The sequence below is a fragment of the Melanotaenia boesemani genome, chromosome 17 (genome assembly GCF_017639745.1).
Source record: "Melanotaenia boesemani isolate fMelBoe1 chromosome 17, fMelBoe1.pri, whole genome shotgun sequence".
Taxonomy (NCBI): Eukaryota; Metazoa; Chordata; class Actinopteri; order Atheriniformes; family Melanotaeniidae; genus Melanotaenia; species Melanotaenia boesemani.
Window position 1 is genome coordinate 29,146,744 of NC_055698.1, and position 20,349 is coordinate 29,167,092.

General features: G+C 38.2%; 1 protein-coding gene across 4 annotated transcripts in view; it reads left to right on the forward strand.

The window, feature by feature from the left end:
• The window catches only part of col11a2 (collagen, type XI, alpha 2), a 47,030-nt gene that overhangs the window by 3,877 nt on the left and 22,804 nt on the right, over nucleotides 1-20,349 (forward strand). For 2 of the 4 annotated variants that reach the window (XM_042011680.1, XM_042011681.1), the window contains 8 exons: nucleotides 8,566-8,727; nucleotides 10,004-10,214; nucleotides 10,413-10,575; nucleotides 10,745-10,867; nucleotides 14,917-16,068; nucleotides 17,385-17,504; nucleotides 18,894-19,103; nucleotides 20,092-20,145. In XM_042011680.1, the coding sequence (XP_041867614.1) occupies nucleotides 8,566-8,727; nucleotides 10,004-10,214; nucleotides 10,413-10,575; nucleotides 10,745-10,867; nucleotides 14,917-16,068; nucleotides 17,385-17,504; nucleotides 18,894-19,103; nucleotides 20,092-20,145 (2,195 nt within the window). The remainder of the gene's footprint in view (nucleotides 1-8,565; nucleotides 8,728-10,003; nucleotides 10,215-10,412; nucleotides 10,576-10,744; nucleotides 10,868-14,916; nucleotides 16,069-17,384; nucleotides 17,505-18,893; nucleotides 19,104-20,091; nucleotides 20,146-20,349) is intronic. The other 2 variants (XM_042011682.1, XM_042011683.1) reach the window with 2 other exon arrangements.

The following is a 20,349-nucleotide window of genomic DNA, read 5'->3' on the forward strand; positions in this document are numbered from 1 at the left end:
AATGTTTTGAATAAACTTTCTAAACGTTGCCTTGATTATGGGGAAAAAACTAGAAAAACAGGCTCAATGGAATAGCCAAAAAACAAAATTTTTCTTTTGGAAGACAGTTAGTGCCCATTAGTCTAGACACAGAAGTGAAAATTGAAATGTTGGCTTATGTTTAAATATGGACTCTCCCTCTTCATCTTTGACATCTCTCTATATCGTGCATGAAGTTCGCTTGAATCCTTTGGACACTTCCTTTACAGAGTCACTTCTAAGGACTATTGATGAATCCTTTCTGCTCAGGATCTGTGACTTAGCCATGTTCTCACTGCTTAACCTCTTAACCTTTTAACCTTCACCTCTTTGCCACAGAATAGGCCCAGACTGTGCTTGTAAGACAAGAACACACAGAAGTCAAATCTGAGATGTGATTTAACACCTCTCAGGCCTCAGCTCTAAACCATGACATCTCCTTAAACTGTAAACGTTTGGAAGCCCCTTTCAGACAAAACCACAGTAGCAATGTAGACTTTAGGGAACAAAATGAGGAGAAGATAGTTGATCCCTTTTCCTTGGTTTTATAGGTAATGATTTTGTGGTTTGTATGAGTGGATAGTCATTCCTCAGAGACATTCTGTTTTAGCAGAAGATGTACACGGACGACAGGCGCGTGTGCCAACTTTATAATGACAGACTGTCTGTATATGATGCTATTCCTAGTCACTGTTATTTTGCTGCTTCTAGGAAGTCGATGTAGGAGGGTGTGGAGACCAGCTGTGTGTTTTTATATGTAATGTTAATGTACATCCCTTTTCCAGACATCAGTACAGTCTATCCACTTGAAAATGGTCTTAAGTGTTGGCATTAACTTCACTGGAAAGTTCTACACTGCAAGACGAGGGATCACAGAGCTCTTGACTTTGGGACTTATGCCCTCATTCAAAACCTCTATCTAGTTAGAGGGATACAGGATAATCCCTGCCTGTCTTAAAGGGAGCATGGGGTAGCATCTTGAGGACCAACACATACTGTATGCACCACTTAGAATGCACTATTTAAAACTTTATTTTCCAATCTTATTGAAATAAAAAATTCCAAAAATGAAGCATCTTACAGTAACGCTATGCAGCTAAACTGCAGCATCCTTATTAACCTGCACATACAGTGTGCAGGGACATATTTACCAACCATAGACAGGCGCTGCTGAATTTATGTTGATGCAAGAGCAAAGCATGATTGCAGGCAATCCATACTTGTACTTCTCAGCTTAACATGGCATTGTCTTCAGAGGTTTGGGTTTTTTTTTGTCTTATTAACTGGGAGTCTGTATGGATTATATTATTATGAAATGTGCAGTCATGATGGAACAACAGCTTAGACAAAACATTTTAAATTGAACCACAACACGTCACAACTAGTCAGTCTCCTCCTGCACTCCCCCTGCGGTGCTTTTTACCCACCATCTCTGCACACTTGTTGCAGTTAAATTACACCTATAAAAACTCCAGAATGTAAGGTGTATTTCTGATGTGGGAATTTCCAGACTCAAAGGTCTCACTGTGTCCATAATTATCATAGAGTGTTGCCTTTCCTCTCCTATAGGTCTCTTTCATATAAGTCTGACTTGCCACCTCTTTGGTTTGATTGTAGTTGCTTGTTTGGTGTATATAAACCCATCAGCTGTGCATTTTTTTGTCTTAATCTGTTAATCTCTTAAGAAAAGAGCGATACATTAATGAAAGTGAGATTGAAGGAGTAATTTGACCAACATCTTTAGAAAAATTTTTTTTACTCCTCATAAGAAGTGTTTTTGCTTGTCTGGGGATCATAATAAGACATATCTCTTTATCTAATTAGCACAGTCTATTTATCAGTAAAATCTGACATTTTGAAACCCTGAATAACACAGAATATTTTTCACTTTAAATGCGTTCAGTGTGAACTGTTAGGATTTGTAAGCAAAAAATATTCAGTGAGGTGTCTAGTCTCATCATTCAGCAGTTTGAAGTCTAGTTTCTCATTTGTGCCTTTGCAAACTCTCTATTCCACAAAATATTAAGATTTAGGAACTACTGACTCTCTCCTCTGGTCTCATGTAAGCCTTGTGGTATCAGAATCCGCCTTCAGATCCAAACTGAGCCTGCAGCCTTCAGCCCTAAAACCACACAAGATACAAGCTGGCATCATCAGAGGAGCACAGGCCGGCTGGCACAGACCACATACATGCAGGAAGCTACAGTACAGTAAAAGTTGCCACTACAGGACCAGATTTGACTGTATAGAGCAGGGCTACTCAATTTGGTCCTTTGAGGGCCACAGTCCTGCAGGTTTTCAGTGTTTCTCTGCTCCAACATGCCTGACACAAATGAGTGAGTCATTGTGCAGAACTTCATAGGCTGTTGGATCAATTTAATTTGAATCAGGTGTGTTGGAGCAGGGAAACATTGAAAACCTGCAGGACTGCAGCCCTCGCAGGACTGAGCTGAGTAGCCCTGGTATAGAGACTAATATGTCAGGTTATATGTACAGGTGTGCTATAGAGGAAGTATAAATGCAAAAATGAAAGAATACAGAGCTTAAGTGAAGAGTCTGTTCATATTAGTGAGAAATATAGTTTTTCTTGTTTGTTGTAAGATTAGTCGACTTTATGTGCCTATGCATGCACGTTTAACTTACCTTGCTTTGAATGATTTTCATTTCATTTATGATTTTATTAGGATTTTATTGTGGTTTTTGTTATTTGTTGCTATTTATTGTTATTTATGGTTTGTTATTTATTGTTCTTTGCAACATCATTTTTAATGTTTTATGTAAAACATCTTGACTAAGTCTTGTACATGAAATGAGCTATACAAATATACTTGTCTGGCTTTGCCTTTAAACAAAGACTGATTGGCCTGAAGGATCATAAGGACAAGAAAAACATAAATTCCAGCTATGTGATTGTACATTAAAAAATGGTATTTGAGCACATTGAGTTAGACAATGTTAGACACTTAACCTCTTTGTCGCCTTTTGGCGTGGCTGACCTAAAGAAAACTGTTTACATTAAACTGTTAATGCATTTTCTCCTCAGAAATAATCATGTAATAAGCCCGCCCTCTGCATGTTGTGCAGCCCAGTTTGTTGCAGAGCAGATTCTGGTCTCTCAGAGTCAGAATTAGACCTGCTTTCTTAATCCCAGACTGGGAAATTTCAGATCTCCAATGTCATTTATCTATTGCTCTCCAGTTTACTTCTTTTCTATCAGATTTCCTTCAGATTTCCTAAAAATCAAGTACATTTGATGTAGATTTTTTTTATTACTCTTTTAAAGCAACTTGCAAGACATTGTCAGATGGTGAAACATCTACATGAAAATTACACCCACACTGACAAACCAAAGCCTTGGCATGAACCTATGCATAATATAAATTTAAATCTGTACAGATTGAATGTCCATAATGAATTTCCTGTCTGTACGCACTATTTAAATAAATTATAACTACAGAGCTCCTGGTTTGGAAATTATAACCTGCAGTTGAAGTTCTACTCAGACTTTTTACCATTGTGGTCAGCTGGATGGAGAAACAGCTGGTGACTGAGGAAAAACTTAGACATTTGTTTTATGTTGGATTTTTGATGATATGTTGTGCCTTTTTAGAGATCTGGAATCATTATTGGTAGGTGATTGAACTACCATCTCAGTTTTCCCTCGGAAACAGCAGGAAACTGAAGAACTGAGACAGAGAACAAGTGTACAGATGAATTTGTGCGTTTTGGCTTCTGTGTGTTAGTGTGTTAATCTGTGGTCAATATAACACGTCCACCGTGCTCTGTGTGTCTAACAATGTGGCTGCTGTGTAAAGGTGAGAGGTGAGGGGTCAACATGTCAGCTGACGTGTGTGTCTGGTATTTGGCACAGCTGTGCCAGAAAAGGAAAAGGTGCATGTGCACACACACGCACACACATATATATGCATGCAAATACATAATTCTTAAACAGACATTGTAAAGTGGAGCATCCCAACAAAAAGCCCAGCAGATGAAATACAAATTTTTCTACAGAAGTGAAGAACTTCAAGTCTGAAGTGATTTTGAGACCCAGACCTCAGAGATGTATCTGGAAATGTGCAGTACACGTAGACTGCTTAATCCTGTTACTTGATCATTTGGGGCATGTTTGGGGTCTTGTGTTGGCTTTAAGGAAGCAAGCTGAATTGCTTCTCTCCCCCAAACTTTCTTCACATATAATTCTCTGTCTGACATTATGTACATACGAGGTCAAATCTTTGTGTCTGGCTGGTTTTTGTTAAACAGAAGAATTGTGTGTGTACTGACAGAGAAAACAAAATCTGCTCAATACTTTCTTGTCACTATGCTTTAGTGCTGTTCATTTCTCACTCCTGTGAATAGGTCTGTTTGCAAAGCGTGCACATGTAAACACTTCTGTGTGTGTGGTTTCAGACCTGCTGCAGGTTTTGCCTGCCCTGTTAACGCTGCAGTGTGTGAGCAGGAAAAGGAAATCTGTTTTAGCTCCCTCTAGTGGTAGATAAGGAGAACTGCAGAGGTTCACTCATTGCAGGAGTTTGCTGCACTTTAATTAAAGCAGCACACCTCATTTTACAGTGTGGCTGCCCCCCTGGTATATGACACATGTTTTATATCTTTTAGTCTGAAGCATCTGTAGAAAAAAAATACAATTTCTCCATATTACAGCGCTTGATTATACACCAAAGAACATATAATAATTTGGTTAATTTTTAAAATAGTTTCACTGGTTAAATATTTAACAGGAGTACACACAGGAAGTATAATTACACTCATAAAATATAAAAGTTTAATTCATTAAAGCAGTATAATAATTATCCTTAGAAAATGGAAATTTTCATTGGACATTTGCTGGTCCAGTTGGCACTGGCTTTACTGGTTCAGACTACTGTAACCTCTGCTTACAACCCTGGTAGTAACTGCTCTCGTGCCTGAGATCCCTGTTTCCTGTCTTAATGACAGCGATGTAATTGGCCCACACTTGCATCAAAAGTCTGCAGCCATCTGTGAGCACTTACAGTAAGAGAGGCAGAGGGAGCAGGAAGAGGAAGGAAAAAGAAAGTAAAGAAAGCGAATTTGTGCCCCTCGGCAGTCTGTTTTTCTACCTTGTCTAGTTTCATTTTTGCCACTCCTCGTCCTACGAGGCACATAGGTGCATTTCTCCCTGCCTGGGCTGTGTGTGTTATTTTTTGTGGGTGTGTTTTTGTCGTGATTGTGGTCCTCCAGGCAGGAAGGGCCTCGGCTGCAGATGTGAGCTGGGCAGAGAGTGGGGAACAGAGCAGCACATTGTACTGGATGTACTGGGGGAGCTCAGACTGCAATCTGATCCAGTATCCTGCGATCACAGAACCACGCTGTCTACTGTCACTGCCCGACCCCCCCAAAACACACAAACTCTCCACCTTTGCCTGAACCTCTCCTTCCTAACCCCCTCCTCTTGCTGCTTTTCCTCCTTTAATACCTGCATGTTTCATTTGCAGCTTTCTTGTTCAGATACTCATGAAAAATGTTTTTATAAGTTAATGTACTTTCAGTCATTAGAGTCTAAAGACTGAATATTCCCATAAAATTTGGATAAGGATGGAGACCTAAAGGATTTTCTTATGCAAATTTAGTGCAGCTGAGATATTGATCTCTTCCAGAAGGTTCGACAAGCTTTAAATGAACCATCATTTTATTATGCCCTTTACATTTTTTTTTACCATCATCACCCATCTCCCTTTTATTTCTGTTTAAGTTGTCGCTTTACTTTCATCAGCTAACATCCTTTTGGTTTAATTCCTTCATGTGGCTTTTTGAAAAGAAGTTTCTTTGTGGGATAGTTCATCTGTCACACCACCATTACATACAACACTTACTCTTCCCCCACCTTACATATATAAGCTTGTCTTTCTGGCCTCTTTCCTCCTCTTCCCTTTTCTCTCTGGTGTAAAGTGACATTAATAGGCTGCGGTCTAGACATCCAGATGCAATATTAACGCACCATTTGTCCTGTCCGAGTAAATATTACCATATGTGGGCTTATTTGACTAACTCTTACCTCTGAGACACTGGGTGTCACCTAAACACAAGCACCTCTGATGGGTCCAGCGAAATGTCAGAGTAAAAACAAGGAAAAGTCCCATTAGATGTCAATATAAAACATGAAAATGACTTCAAGATGAAGTGGTACAGCATCGTCACATTTATGATGTATGCTTTCATCCCAGGTTATGTTTATGGAACTGATGTAAGCCTTTGATTGGCTCTATATGTGTGTGGCCAGAGCGGACAGGTTAAAGAGGGTGTAAATGTTAATTTAAGGCTATTTCTGATGTGTCTTTCAAGCTGATCTGATCAAGAAATTGCTAGAAAACATCTGTGAACTAGATGTTTAACTAGAATAAAGCATATTTATCTCAGTGTTGACCTTGGGTGTTTTTGTTTTGTCCTCGGATTTGAAATTTTGTTTCTGGTGGAGATACCTCAAAATAAGTTAAACAAGTTCTATGACCTGATCAATGTTTTTTAAATGTATGTTTTGCATCATTTCATTTGGCAGCTTTGCAGTTGGTTGACATGTTTGAAATATTTTGCAGCAGTGCTCTAAGTGGTAAAAATGATCAGTATTATTATCAGAGCTGCTGTTACATGCTTGGTTGTGCTTTTCACACATACTGACGGGGGCATAATTACATGATATCTCCATGAATATTTTCCTTTTTAAAACAAACTGAAAGCTTATTTTTGTGGCTGTGGAATGAAACATGAAAACCAACTAAATTGGTTCATTGGCTGAGTCATTGTCGGGCTTGGTTATAATCTTTTAATCTGTGATTTAGATTTTACCAGGTCGTTTCATCACTGACACTAAAAGTGCCAAAGCAGGAGTGGCTGTAAATGAATTTAATTGACTGTTAACAACAAATCTGGCTCTCTGGTGCACCTCAAACACAGAAAGGCTAGCCATGATTGAGGGATTATAACTGAGTTCAGGAAAATGTGAATACTGGTTGCTGTTTTAAGTTTATAGCTTCCTCTCTTTATAGCAAGATAATTATATTTTGTTCAGTTTCTCAGGCTTCAGCATATTCTTAGAGCATGTGTGAGAACTCTTTTTTGTTTTGGCTGAACTTGTATTGTGCATGTTTATCATTCTGCCTTGATTAAACAACAGGCCACAGCAGCTCTGGGTCTTGGAGGTTGTAAAACTGCATTTCACTGATTAAATGTTTTGTATGATCAATTATCAACATGATTTGGAAGTATAACATACTTATACTTAGTGCTGAACAAATAGTGTTTTATATATGATAAGGAGATTAAGATACACACATCCTTTCCAAGATCCAAAAGCATCTAATAAATTTAAGATTCAAGATTCAAGATCTTTATTGTCATTATGCAAGCATAACAACATTTTAAGGAGTCTCTCGCCTTAAGCACACATGAAAAAGAAAATAGAAATATAACAGGCACACATAAATAAGTAAAACAAAGATATAAAATATACAAAAGATATAAGAACATCTCTATATTTACAGAAAATGAGAAAGAAATGTTCTGGCATTAATGGCAAAAAAGAAAAACTAAATGTCTAAAACAAGTAGTATTTTTGTTTCCATTTACTTGTTTCTTATGTTTTTCTTTTATTCTTCAGTACAGCACTTTGGTCCGCTGTGGTTGTTTTAAAGTGCTTTATAAATAAAGTTGGATTGAATTAAATTGGATAAGAGGAGAGGTTTTTTGCTTTACTGAAGCTCATGGAATATCAGTGCAGTGCTGCTCTGTTTGGGTTTGGACTCAGTCATATTATTTTACATACTACAAACTCATCAGACTGATTTAGTGCCTTTGAGCAATGTGAGAAAGAAAACAATGTGAACCACAGTCTGCAGGTGAAGAAACAGACTGTTTGACTTCAGAGTGAAAGTGGAGACACGATGTCAAACTGGTCGGCCACTGCTTCTGTGTACATGTACTTCATGTCAAGATGCACGCTGCATACTTGGAGGTTTTAAGCATTCGTACATGTCAGGAGAAACTGTGAAATGATTTTCTTTGTCAAATAAATATTAATTTGATTCAGCAGTATCATGTCAACAGATACTCGTTTCAGCTGCTTGATAAATGTGAGTAGAATAGAGCCCACTGTCTCTGTTCTGATGTAAACCGAGCTGTACTGTACTGGTCTTTATATGTGGCTTTGGACTGTTGCCCATCTGCTCTGACACAGTGGTCTCTTTCTTACAATATACCTAAATGTACAGTGGTGGTGACCTCCCCTGAACCTGATCTGCATTAGTGCAACAAGAACATTTCAGATAACTCTCAAGATCAACTTTTCAAGTTACTGTGGCTGCAAAGAACTGTAGTGAAAGACAAAACTGTCCCATATTTCACATTAAGAAGTGCTTGGGATTTATATGAGTAAGCTGTGCAGGTCTTTAACTGCAGTTACAGAGCCTTTATGATATATATGTAAAAAAACAGCTGCATGATAACTGATTGTGTTGTTTTTTGAAAAAATGAACATTTTCTTCTCTTTTATCTCCCTTTCTCCATCATCAGACCCAGTGGATGTGCTGCGGGCTCTGCAGGTTCCCTCTCTCCCCGAGGGTGTGAAGAAAGTCCCCGGTTTCTGCACATCCCGTCGCTCCGGCAGCCCCGATCATGCTTACCGCATCACCAAGAAGGCCCAGATCTCCGCCCCCACAAAGCAGCTCTTCTCAGGTTTGTGTTTGGAGAAACTGCTCTGTGAATTACCACAAAGTTGTTTGCTCATTCAGATTATAAATAACTCACATGTACATTTATTTTCATGGTATACGAAAAAAGTATTCCCATGCTTTGTTAATGCATCTTTAACTTGTTGGTGTTATGGTATTAGAGATAAAGGTCCTGATATCTTTGACATTGTACAAATTAAATGCAACTGTTAACGATCTGGAACTGATACCGATTCTGGAAAATAAATGTTATTGTTTGTGTATTTCTTTTCAAGTTTGTATAACTGCATTTATGATATTACGATGATTCATTGCCATTTTCAATGGAAAATATTATAGCTAAGCTACAAGTGAAAGGCTTGACACCCCACCTTTTATTTTATTTTATTTTATTTTATTTTATTTTAAACGGTGGTAGGTAGTTACATGGTAAATGGTAAAAATGCTGTGAAATAATTAACATAAATGTATGATCCAAAACTGGTGCTAACAACTCTGTATTTCATATTTGTGCTGAATTCCAGCATGAAACATCTTGTTATATGTACAGCTTGTTTATTTAAGCTTAAATATATTTAAAACTAAGCTTGCTAGACTTAAGTGAGGCTGTTGTGCCCTCTGCTATATTGCTCAACGTATAATTATATGTTCTGCAGGAGCTGTGTTTAAGAAGCACAATACATTAACTTTAGAGTATAGCCTGACTCTAAGGCGTGAAAAAAAAATTAAAGTAGTACTTATGTGTTTATGGAGAAATCCTCAAAAGTTTCAGCTCATTTTCTGTGTAGCCTTTCTTGTTAAGATGTTCCCACCTGTTATTATGCGCTGCACTGAATTCTAACTGCATGTGGGATATAAATCCAGTCACTTTAAGGACCTGATTAATGTTATTCTACACTACTTCTCAATTCTTGTACTTTTCTTTTTCATGTGTCATATTTGAAATCTGTTTTTCACCTTTTCTTCATTCAATTAATCTTTTTTTTTATTGTGCATAACTTCTTTTCTTCTGTAAATAAATGTTCTCCTGCAAGAATTTGGTAAATCTGAACACCATCCTTTAAATCTCTTTCTCCAGAAAGAGATTTAATTGTATTGGTTTGATTTAATTCCTCCTTCAATATATTTGGTATCTGACTCAATTCCTTACTCATTTTATTATTTTTTTTTCTTTTCTTAAAACACAGACAAGATATTCTGCTAGTGACACCTGTTTATAAGCCATTTCCTTCTCTTTTCTCCTTGCCTTTCCTTCCATCTCTTTCCTTCCTTTTCTACAGGCCATTTCCCGGAGAACTTCTCTATCATGGCTCTGGTCAAGGCCCATGCTGGTCTTCAGGCCTTCCTCCTATCCATCTACAGCGAGCAGGGCATCCAGCAGCTAGGCATTGAATTTGGACGCTCACCTGTTTTCTTGTATGAGGACCAGAACGGCAAGCCAGCCCCCGAGGACTACCCACTCTTCAGAGGCGTCAATCTGGCTGATGGCAAGTCAGTAACCAGCAACAACCAGTTTGTAACTGGTTGGGATTACATGATTGGGGCCATGTGGATGGTTGGAAATAGCATTTGTGTGCATGTTAGTTGGAAAGAAAGTATGATTTTAGACAATGGGTTGTTAACTTAGTATTTTGTGCTGTAGCCACATTAAATGTGTTTTCGCCTGTGCTCCCTATCTTTTGCCTCTAGGTGGCACCGCATTGCCTTCTCTGTTTCCAAGAAGAATGTGACACTGCTGCTGGACTGCAAGAAGAAGATGACCCGTCCTTTACCTCGTGGTAATAACGCTGAGGTTGACACCAATGGCATCACAGTGTTTGGTGCTCGCCTGCTTGATGAGGAGGTTTTCCAGGTAAAGACTTTGAAAATCACAATCCTTCAAATTATGCAGTTTCTGGGCAAGTAACTGATTGGTAGTAACCTCTGCTGCTGCAGCCTCATCCCAAAAAGTTTCAACAAGCAAATCATATGACTTAAAAGGCTTTTAATGAAAGTTTTAACTATTTCCATGTTTGTTCCAGGGAGACATCCAGCAGCTGCTCATTGCCTCCAACCCCCAGGCTGCCTATGACTTCTGTGAACACTACAGCCCTGACTGTGACTCCCCTCTGCCCAAGACCCAGGCTCAGGACCCCAACACATACGTGAGTAACACCACAATACAAGTTCACATATATTCAAGTACCAGCAGTGTACAATAACCAGCTCAAAAGAACATTACAGCTACACAGAGATTGTTTTAAAACTAGATTTATGAGTAGCATCAGTTACAGAGTAAACATCATTCAGGCACTGCTACTGTATGCTAACATCTCTTATTAAAATTATAGGCTCATCTGTAGCTCCAGTATAGCTGACCCATTCAGAATCTGTGGACTTTGTTTTCCTTTTTTGAGTTCTTTTCAAAAATTTATCTTCTAGAGAAAGAAAGCAGCTAGACTATTAATCAGGTTTTTTTTTTCTAGTTGTTTTTTTTTTCCATAAGCTGAACTGCTATGGAATTTTACATTGAGATCAGGAAAAGATAAGACTGAGAAATATTAGGAATGTCACCAGAATATTAGAATCAATCTAATTTTTATCATGGTCATCGCTTAATGTTCATGTATTAATTGTGGATCTTATCCCAGTGAGTAACTGCTGTTGCTCTTTGAAAAGAAGTTCCTTCACATGCTCTGTTCCTGAAGTGCACAGTTTTTTCTCACATGGGGTTTTAAAATCACCTTATGATGTAAAAATTAAACCAATAAATACATAATATTTGGTTGGAAAGGTACCACATAAGAAACTATGATCTAATAATAACAACAGACATGACAATAGATACATCAGTCCCCTGAAAATGAAGTCCTCAGGTCAGTTTGGGTCATCTAATAATGTCATCAAAGTGCTGCTCTTCCTTTCTGTCATCCTCACGCATCCTCGTCATCACCAACAGTTTGTATCCATCCGCTTTCCTCCTCACCTCCACTGTCTGTGTCCCCGAGGTAAATTAAGAAAAGCAGGGACAGCAACATATCGTACCCTCCCATATCATATTACTCTTGTAAACATGGACACATATTTATCATGCTGTGCACTTGAACTGCTGCAGCAGTGGACTAGCTTTCACTGTTTTGTCCTGCAATGGTACACAGATAGGCAGGGGAAAGAGGATGATACAAGCACACATTAGTGTCTTTTCTTGTTTTTTATTTTTATTTTTTTATGAATTGAAAGAAAGAGGATTTGTTGAATATATACAAAACATGAAATTCTGATTGGTTTTCTGGTTAAATTACAACATATAAGAATTTGGCATGAAGATGGCTTAAGGTGGAGCCTCTTTGCTTACTGAGACTGGTTGTGCACAATACATGCATCATAGGCTTTGTAAGCTGTCATTCATTCTTTTTTTCTCACAAACATACAGTTATACTATATATATAGTTGGGATCTGACATTTTCCTGACACCAACTGCATCACAGAGTCATAATAGTGAATAATTTTCATCTGCATTCATCCATCCAAAGTACATGATCTTTATTTTTTAAGTCTGCATGCCTGATCAGCATAAATCAGTTACTCCTACACTGTGTGTCCCAAACCCTGCCATGCTGATGCTGTTGAGATGACTGCTTCTGGAATGAATATAAATCGGTGTGATTTTATTCATTGGCTTCCATCATTGCTGTATGTATTTTTTTATTTTCTCATTCATCAGGGTTACCCATTAAACCATTTTTAATATCAGCAGCTTATAACGCACACACACTCTGATGAATTGAGAAATGAAAGCTTTGCATTTTGTCATTATCCTCTTTGCTGTCTCTTGCAGTCTGTCAACATGCTTTTTTTTTTTTTGCTCTTTTACTTTTATCATTTCTCTGTGGTCTCTGCAACCCCTCCTTCTCTCCCATGGAGATCTCTTCTTCCCCTCTTTATGCATTCATCTTGCTTTCACATACACATCTGCCTCCTGCCAATCCATCCCTCTTTTCCTCCTTCCCATCTTTCAATCCTTCCATCCCTCTATTTCTCTCAGTACTTTGATGAGGAGCAGGATGACCATGAATACCCCTATTATTATGAGGAAACAACAGGCATTCCCTCCTCCTCTGCATCCCCCTCTCCCCAACCTGGGGACCCCAACCAGCAGGTAAAGTGGGAGCAAGAGAGAGGGAAAACACAAGCTGGGTTTGTGGAAGGGAAGGGGAATGAGAGAAAGAGGTATTAGAACAAAAACAAATATAATCCATGATGCATTGTGTTGGAATGTAATTTATGTGTAATATATTTGCTAAATTTGTGTTTAAATTAGCACTATTAGCAACCCAAATACCTCTCATCTCTCATCACTCATAACTCCCTTGTTTTATTTACATTTCACTTTTCCTTTAATCCAGATTGACGTCTTACACATCCATTTCATTTCCACCACCTTTTATCACACAGGATTGATTACCGTTGCTCCTTGTGATTTATTTGTCCTCATGTCATTGACATGTTGTCATATATAAATGTGTATGTTAACATGTGGTAAAGTGGGGGCACTGGGGGAGTGTAGGTGCAGCTGTGCTGTCAGACATAGATGCATTTTTTCCTTCATACTCCACTATTTACTCAGTTATATTCTAGCATTATCATCTATTTCATGTTTATCCTGTCTTCATTTACTTTAAACCTAATCAACAGGCACAACCAACCAACAGTTTTTTAGAATTAAAGAAGACCTAATTCAACAAAATCTCCCCACATAGTTTGATTGTGCATGAAAATAAAAAAACAGAGCTCTGTTACAAACATTTATAACATTGGATTATTAACAAACATGTTAGGTGTTACTGCTAGTTTCTCTTTTAGCTGCAGGCACCCCTTTGTTCTAAATCCATTTAGAACTAATATCACAAATGAAGTGTAACTAGGAAGGTCACACACTTAAAATGTTGGCTAAATGAGCATGCATGAAAATAGGGAAAGCTCTACATAGATTTATCTCTACAATTATGACAGATGTAGGCTAATAGATATGCATTTTCTTTCTAGTGGACCATTGAATTCCCTCACACTGCATGACTTCATAATGCAAACCCACTGGGGTTCTCAGTTTATTAAAAAAGTGTTTGTAAAGTTTGCAATTCTTTTTAAAGAGGCGTCTTTGTTGTCCTATTATTTGCATGATTTCATTGACCTGGAGGATGTTACCGCATGCACCTGTTGCACTTTTTTCTCAACATACCGAAATAGAAATATCAGCACAGATTTTTTCATGTTGATAAACACATTTATGGTTGTAGATTCAACTTTTGTGTGGTATACACGACAAACATGTATGTTACAGTTTGTCTTCAGTTTTGTTGATGTTTGAAGAGCATATGTCAGGAGAGCATATTCCCCATTGGTGGTCTGTTTCTCCGACCGATTTTATATCATGTGGGTGTTTTTTTATTGTTTTTTTTTGGGGGGGGGTCATCTACAATTCTTTTTGCATGCCTTTTTTATTGTAACAGCATGAACGGAAATAATAAATCATGTTTAGCACATTTTATTTGGTGATTTTTATCTACCTAACATATATTTGCATGCAAACTCACATCTGTGCTGTTTCCTTTGCATGGCTAAACAGCAGCAACCTTCTCTGTCTTACAGTTGGACTGTTCAGTACTTTATAGCACAGCAGGTCAGTGCATCAGGGATGTGTATGTTTTGTGTTTGTGTGCGTGTTAAGCAGCCAGCTTTACCTGACCAGTCACACCCTCAGTGCCTCTGCTAAACCACAGCCTCCGGTTCCTAGCACAAAGATGCTGCTTTTATGTTTAATATTGGGAATGGCATTACTGGAGAAAACAGCAAAAATCCAAGAAAGTATTAAAGACATCAAATTTCTCAAATGTCTTTTGCAAATTCAGTGTTAATTTATTTCAGTCATTGGTCATTTTTAGATGTATACCTGCAGCGTAATTATTAGCTGTATCCAGTAATGCCTGTGCAGTCTCAGTAAATCATCCGAGCCTTAGCCATCTTTATGTCATTGTTTCTCAAAACATCCACTCTTGTCTTTTTTCTCTTTCTGTCAATCCCTTGTTTGTGCTTTTCATCCCCCTCCCAACCCCTCCATATATCTTTGTCATCCTCTACCCTCTCTCCCTTTCTATATCAATAATTACTTCTACATACGAAACACCTCAACCGAACAATAATGGCACATATTAGAAGAAGGCACTCAATGGGAAAGCAGCCCCCACTAAATCCACCACTGTAAAAGCTAAACCCACTCCAGCTAAGCCAGCAAAGGCTGGACCATACAAACTTGTAATCAAGCCACCTATGCCCACCAAAGCTTCGAAGTCTTCCACAACCAAGTCATCCAAAGCCAAACCCACTGCAGTAGAGATCCTCTTGTCTAAGATTAAACCAACTGCAGCAGCTAAATCTAAGCCCACAGCTGCTCCAGCGAAGAATGGAAATGGTAAACCAGCTGTTCAGAAAAAAACAAATGGTGCAGCTAAAACCAACAGCAATGGAAATGGCAAAACATCTGCAACAAAATCTAATGGCAATGGCAAAGCTGAGGCCAAGCCTACAGCTCAGGCCAAAGTGAATGGAAACGGCAAGATTGTAGCTGAAAAGAAAATCAATGGGAATGACAAATCCTCAGCAGAGAAGAAAGCCAATGGAAATGGAAAAGCCACTGTTGTGTCTAAGGTGAATGGTAACAATGGTGGTAAAGCTACAGCACAGAAGAAAGCCAATGGAAATGGAAAAACATCTGCTGAAGTCAAAGTCAAAGCTAACGGCAAAGCTGAGAATAAAGTCAATGGTGCAGCTAAATCTAATGACAAGAACAAACTCCCTGAAAAGAAGGTTGTTAGTAATGGGCCTGTAAAAACCGAAACCACTACCAAAGCAAAGGTTAACAAAGTTGTTAAAGTAGAAAAGACTGTGGCCAGTACAGCTAAATCCGCTGCCAAAGTAGAAGCTACTAAGGCACCTAAACCAACAAAAGCATCAAAACCAGAACCTACAAAAATGTCAAAAGCTGCCACCAAAGCTCCAGCAGTGAAGGTTCAAGGGAAGGCAGAGGTCAAAGAGATTATTAAAGTTAAAACTGTGGTCAACAAAGTCCCTCTGATCAAACCAACAACGAGCAAACCAGTGAAGAATGTTGTAAATAAGGTTTCCATCCCAACAAAAGTAGCTCCAACACCCGCCCCTGCCCGCCCCACTCCTCCCAGACCCACAAAATCCAAGGTGACGGTGGACATAAATGTCAAATCCCAGCACAGACCTTTCCCACCCTTTGGCAAGAATATGCTGAGTGGAACTGCAGTCCCAGCGAAGAGAGTTACCAGCGGTTATCAACAGGTACAACATGAGGGCTCATGTTTGGGTCAGAATGTCCAGTTTTATGTCCCATCTTTCCAGTCTCTTTACCAGCTCTTTCGATTGTCCCGGATCTGCAGCAAAATGTTTGTGAAACTGTTTCTAATGTTGACGTGTTTATTGGTCACCTCTGTGAATAGTTTGAACTTTCATTAGGAGGCTGGCACTACAGATTTTGATGCAAATCCTTGATGATGCAAGCTGGTCTTCAGAATGGAAGTTGGTTCATAGCAACCAGATCGTCTTTCCTCTTTTCATATATCATATGATCCTCATGAGCTTCCCAATCTCTCCATATGATATGATACAGCAGTGCACACTGAAGCATGGCTACATGTACAGTTTCATTGTTCTTTACTTGACTTCACACTGCTGCTCTTAGGCTGCTGAAACTGGATCTCAGAACTTGAATAAACTCCAAGGCTCTGCCTCTTTCATATGGGAAACCATTAATCTACCAGTCAAATGAATGAGCATGGTACAGAAACTAAACCTGAGAAGCACATACACTGTCACACTTTACACATGTGCAACACAGCAAAACTGTCACTTTGTCATCTTCTGACTTTTTTTTTTTTACATTACCTGTTTTCTTTCTGTCGTCTGTCTCTTTGTCTGTTGTGATATTTTATACCAATTATGAAATAAACAGCTTCACAGAAAACAAGGCAAGCTATGCTTTAATAACTCAATGTTATTATGAAATATGAGGTCACATGCCTCAAGCTAGAAGCTCTGATGTCAATGGTCATGAATGGGCTCTGGAAACATTTTACTGTGCGTTGGCTGATACATTAAATTTACTTGTCCCGTTCTGTGAGGCTGTTGATTTGGGTTGTCTCCTTGTTTTCTGGTCTTGGGTGAAACTAGACATCCTGAAGCATCAAGATCTGATGTTTCCTTCATAAGGATGGCTAGATGTGCTCAATAAGATCAAACTTTGCCCTTTTCATTCATCAGTCTTGGCTTATGAGCTTTAAAAGCAAAAATGGTTTAACAATAAATGAAAAGAAATCTCAAGTAGTCTCAATGACTAAATCTTGCATCTGGAAAAATTTACAGTCATTGATATAACAGAACTACCTGAAATTTCTTTTTTTGAAATGGATCTTTATAAGTTTGAAATGTGAGTTGCCAGGGGCAACCACACCTCTAGCAACTGCAACTTTATGATGCAATCCATTTTCTTCTTTTAACTCATCATCACCCAAAAGCAGACTTTGAACTAACCCTGCTCTCCCAATCAAATCTGCTTACTTCCTTCCTGTCCCCCACTTCCTGTCAACCTGACCAATCAGGATGTAGACACTGAATATTCTGAGGCTGGCCACACCCCTACAGAGACTGATTATTACTATGAGGAGATGGTCCCACATCCAGAGGGTGAGGTGATTGGACAAGAAGAGATTACAGTACAGGTAAAATTTAAATGACACACTGATCAATGACACACATGAAGTTGTGCTTTTGTCAAAGAAGACCAACAGAAAAAATAAACTTTCATGTTTAATTTCTATTCATTTTAGATTAATTTGCATTGTAAAATCCAACAACTCAGTTTAATTCAAAAGATTTTCATAAATGAATAAAAATGTTATTATCCCTGTATGACGGTGAGCCCAGTCTTTGTAGTTTAACAGAAGTAGTAGAGCTCTGTATTTTTCTTTTCTTACCACCCGTCACTGTGTTTCTGTGTAACTTCTTCCAAAGAGAATGCACCACATTCATTTACTTGTGTTATCAAAGATTTTCATGTGATTCTCATTTTTCCTAACAGCAAGATTCACGTTTTGTTCTCATCTCAAGATCTTTTGTTGATCTGGTGCTTTTCTTGACATAAGGACAAAAATCTTGTGAAAAGTAGATTCACAAGGAAATATTTGATATGCAGTTTTAACCCCAGCAACAAAGAGTGATGAATATAATGCATTCTTGTTTGAAAGAGAATTTTAACTCGATCTGAGAACAGTATATAGTGTGGGTTCATTTACAGCCCATATTGTCAGAATTTGAAGACGTTATTCACACTTCTGATCTGTTTAATTAAAACTTTAAAACTTTAAACTTTAAAAGTATCTCATCATTGTAAACTGTCTTTGAAATTTTTTTAATTATTTATTTTTTATTTTATTATTTTTTTTCTTTTTTACTGTGAAGAAATCACAACTTTTTTAAAGGAGTTATCTAAACAGTATAATCCCCCTGGAGTGATATTTGTGTGTTTAATACGTGGTAAGTACACAAGTAAAATAACTGTTTTTGCTTTGTTTGGTTTGGCAAATAGCAGAATGTGTTTTCACAAAGTTTGTCATAATCACCTGTGTGTGTGTTCCAAGACTATTCTACCTGCCTCATTTTCTTATATTATTACATTTTTACTAAATAATTTTGTTACTGTTTCCACACATAAGCTGATGATGATATGCTTTGGTGAAAACCTACAACTATAAGCTAGACTGTAGATAATTTGTAGAAGATTTAGGGTAGTATGATAATTCACCTGAAATTAACTAACTGGATCAGCAACTTTAAGGACTGACAGAGTCTCTACAGTCTGCCAGATGTCTTTTTTTCTGTCCCTATATCACAGTTTATTTGCAAAAGGTAAGACTCACTTCTATTTATATGCCCCTTTCTTGCAAACCCTCTTGTTTTTTAACTCTATACTTCTAACTAAACATTGCCCATCCTGCATACCTCACTCTCTTCATATTCTTCCTCTACTTTCACCTTTAATTCCCCCTGCTTGGTTCTTTCTTTTATTCCTCTCTGTCAATCCTGTTGCGGCTTTAATGAACCCAACGCAGCCCCAGGTGGAGCCAGTATTGGTGGGGGAGGAGGTAGATGCCACCAAGGCAGGCGGTGTCGGCGAAGACGTCTTCACAGAAGAGTATATGACTGGGGACTTGGACCTTAAGGAATATGACTACAAAGACTACAATGACCATTTACCAGAGACTGGAGAGGTTGATGCCTACATGGGCCCCGCCTTGTCCGCTGTGACGGACGAGGGTGGCGTAAGTAATTTTGCTTCAAAGGCAAAAAAAAAGGAAGAAAAAAAAAACAAATAGTAAATAAAAATCAGTTTCAACCAACTGTGAATCCTAGTCTTTTTGTCAAATTGTATTCAGTCCCCTCTCAAATAAACTGCTTGAGTTTGCCATTTTTCAAAGGTTTTCACGGATGGATGCTTCTTTCTGTTTACTTTGACTTTTACTGCTCTCACCAGCTGACCTTATCCAGAGAGAGAGGATGTAACCATAAATATTTACACTTTAACATGATTTTAATGTCCTTGAGCACTTTAAAAATTTCAGTAGGATAAACTTAGTCCTTGTACTGATTTTATATATCAGTCATCAAACCTGTTCAAATAATTTCTCCTGCTAAGAGTTTTATGGCAAATGACCTCCATGGAAGTAAAGTTCATTAATAGATTTTAGTTTTATACCTGGCAAGCTCAATCAGTCAATGAGAAGTGTGAATTTGAATGCATTTCAAGACTTAGAGGTCAAAGCAGTGGTTGAAATTGGTTTTATTTTATAGAGAGTGACTCAGGACCCCAGAGAGAAATCTGTAGCTACTGCCGGTGCAGCAGACGTTGATGGGGATCCGAAAAAACCTAAACAGTAACTTCAACTGTCACATACACTGAATAAAGAGCATTTGAAAGTGGCACAACCTTCAATGCCATTTATCTCTGTATATGGCTTTGTTTAGTAGTGCTAAGCCAAGATGATTCTCCATCTATGCATTAAGAGGCTACAAGTAATGGACCAGCAGTGTGGAGACCCATATAGTAAATGGTATTTGGAGGAAGGTTTATGTACCTGTTAGAAGCTAAACAGGTTGTTTATTTCTCTGTTTTTAACACTACAAAATAATGTGGATGTTTTTATGATAATGCTTATAATGATCTTCTATGTTTTTTTCTTTTGGTTTATATGTGTAACTACGTCTGTAATGACTGTGCTGTGTTGTTGGCTACATGTGTGTTTTCCTCAGGCCGCCATTAGAGGCCAGAAAGGAGAGAAAGGAGAACCTGCTGTCTTGGAGCCTGTAAGTTAATTATTGTCCTCCAGTAGTTTTACTGGCTAACAATACTTCCACCGTTCAGACATGGAACCGTAGCGATTTAGGCCAGAACCCTTATAGTCACTGTCTTGCTTTTCTATCAAAATTAAAATCAGTTGCACTTCATTCGTTAGTTGTATTTCCAGTAATCCGAGACACACTGGACACTTACATTTGAGGTTGTGATTT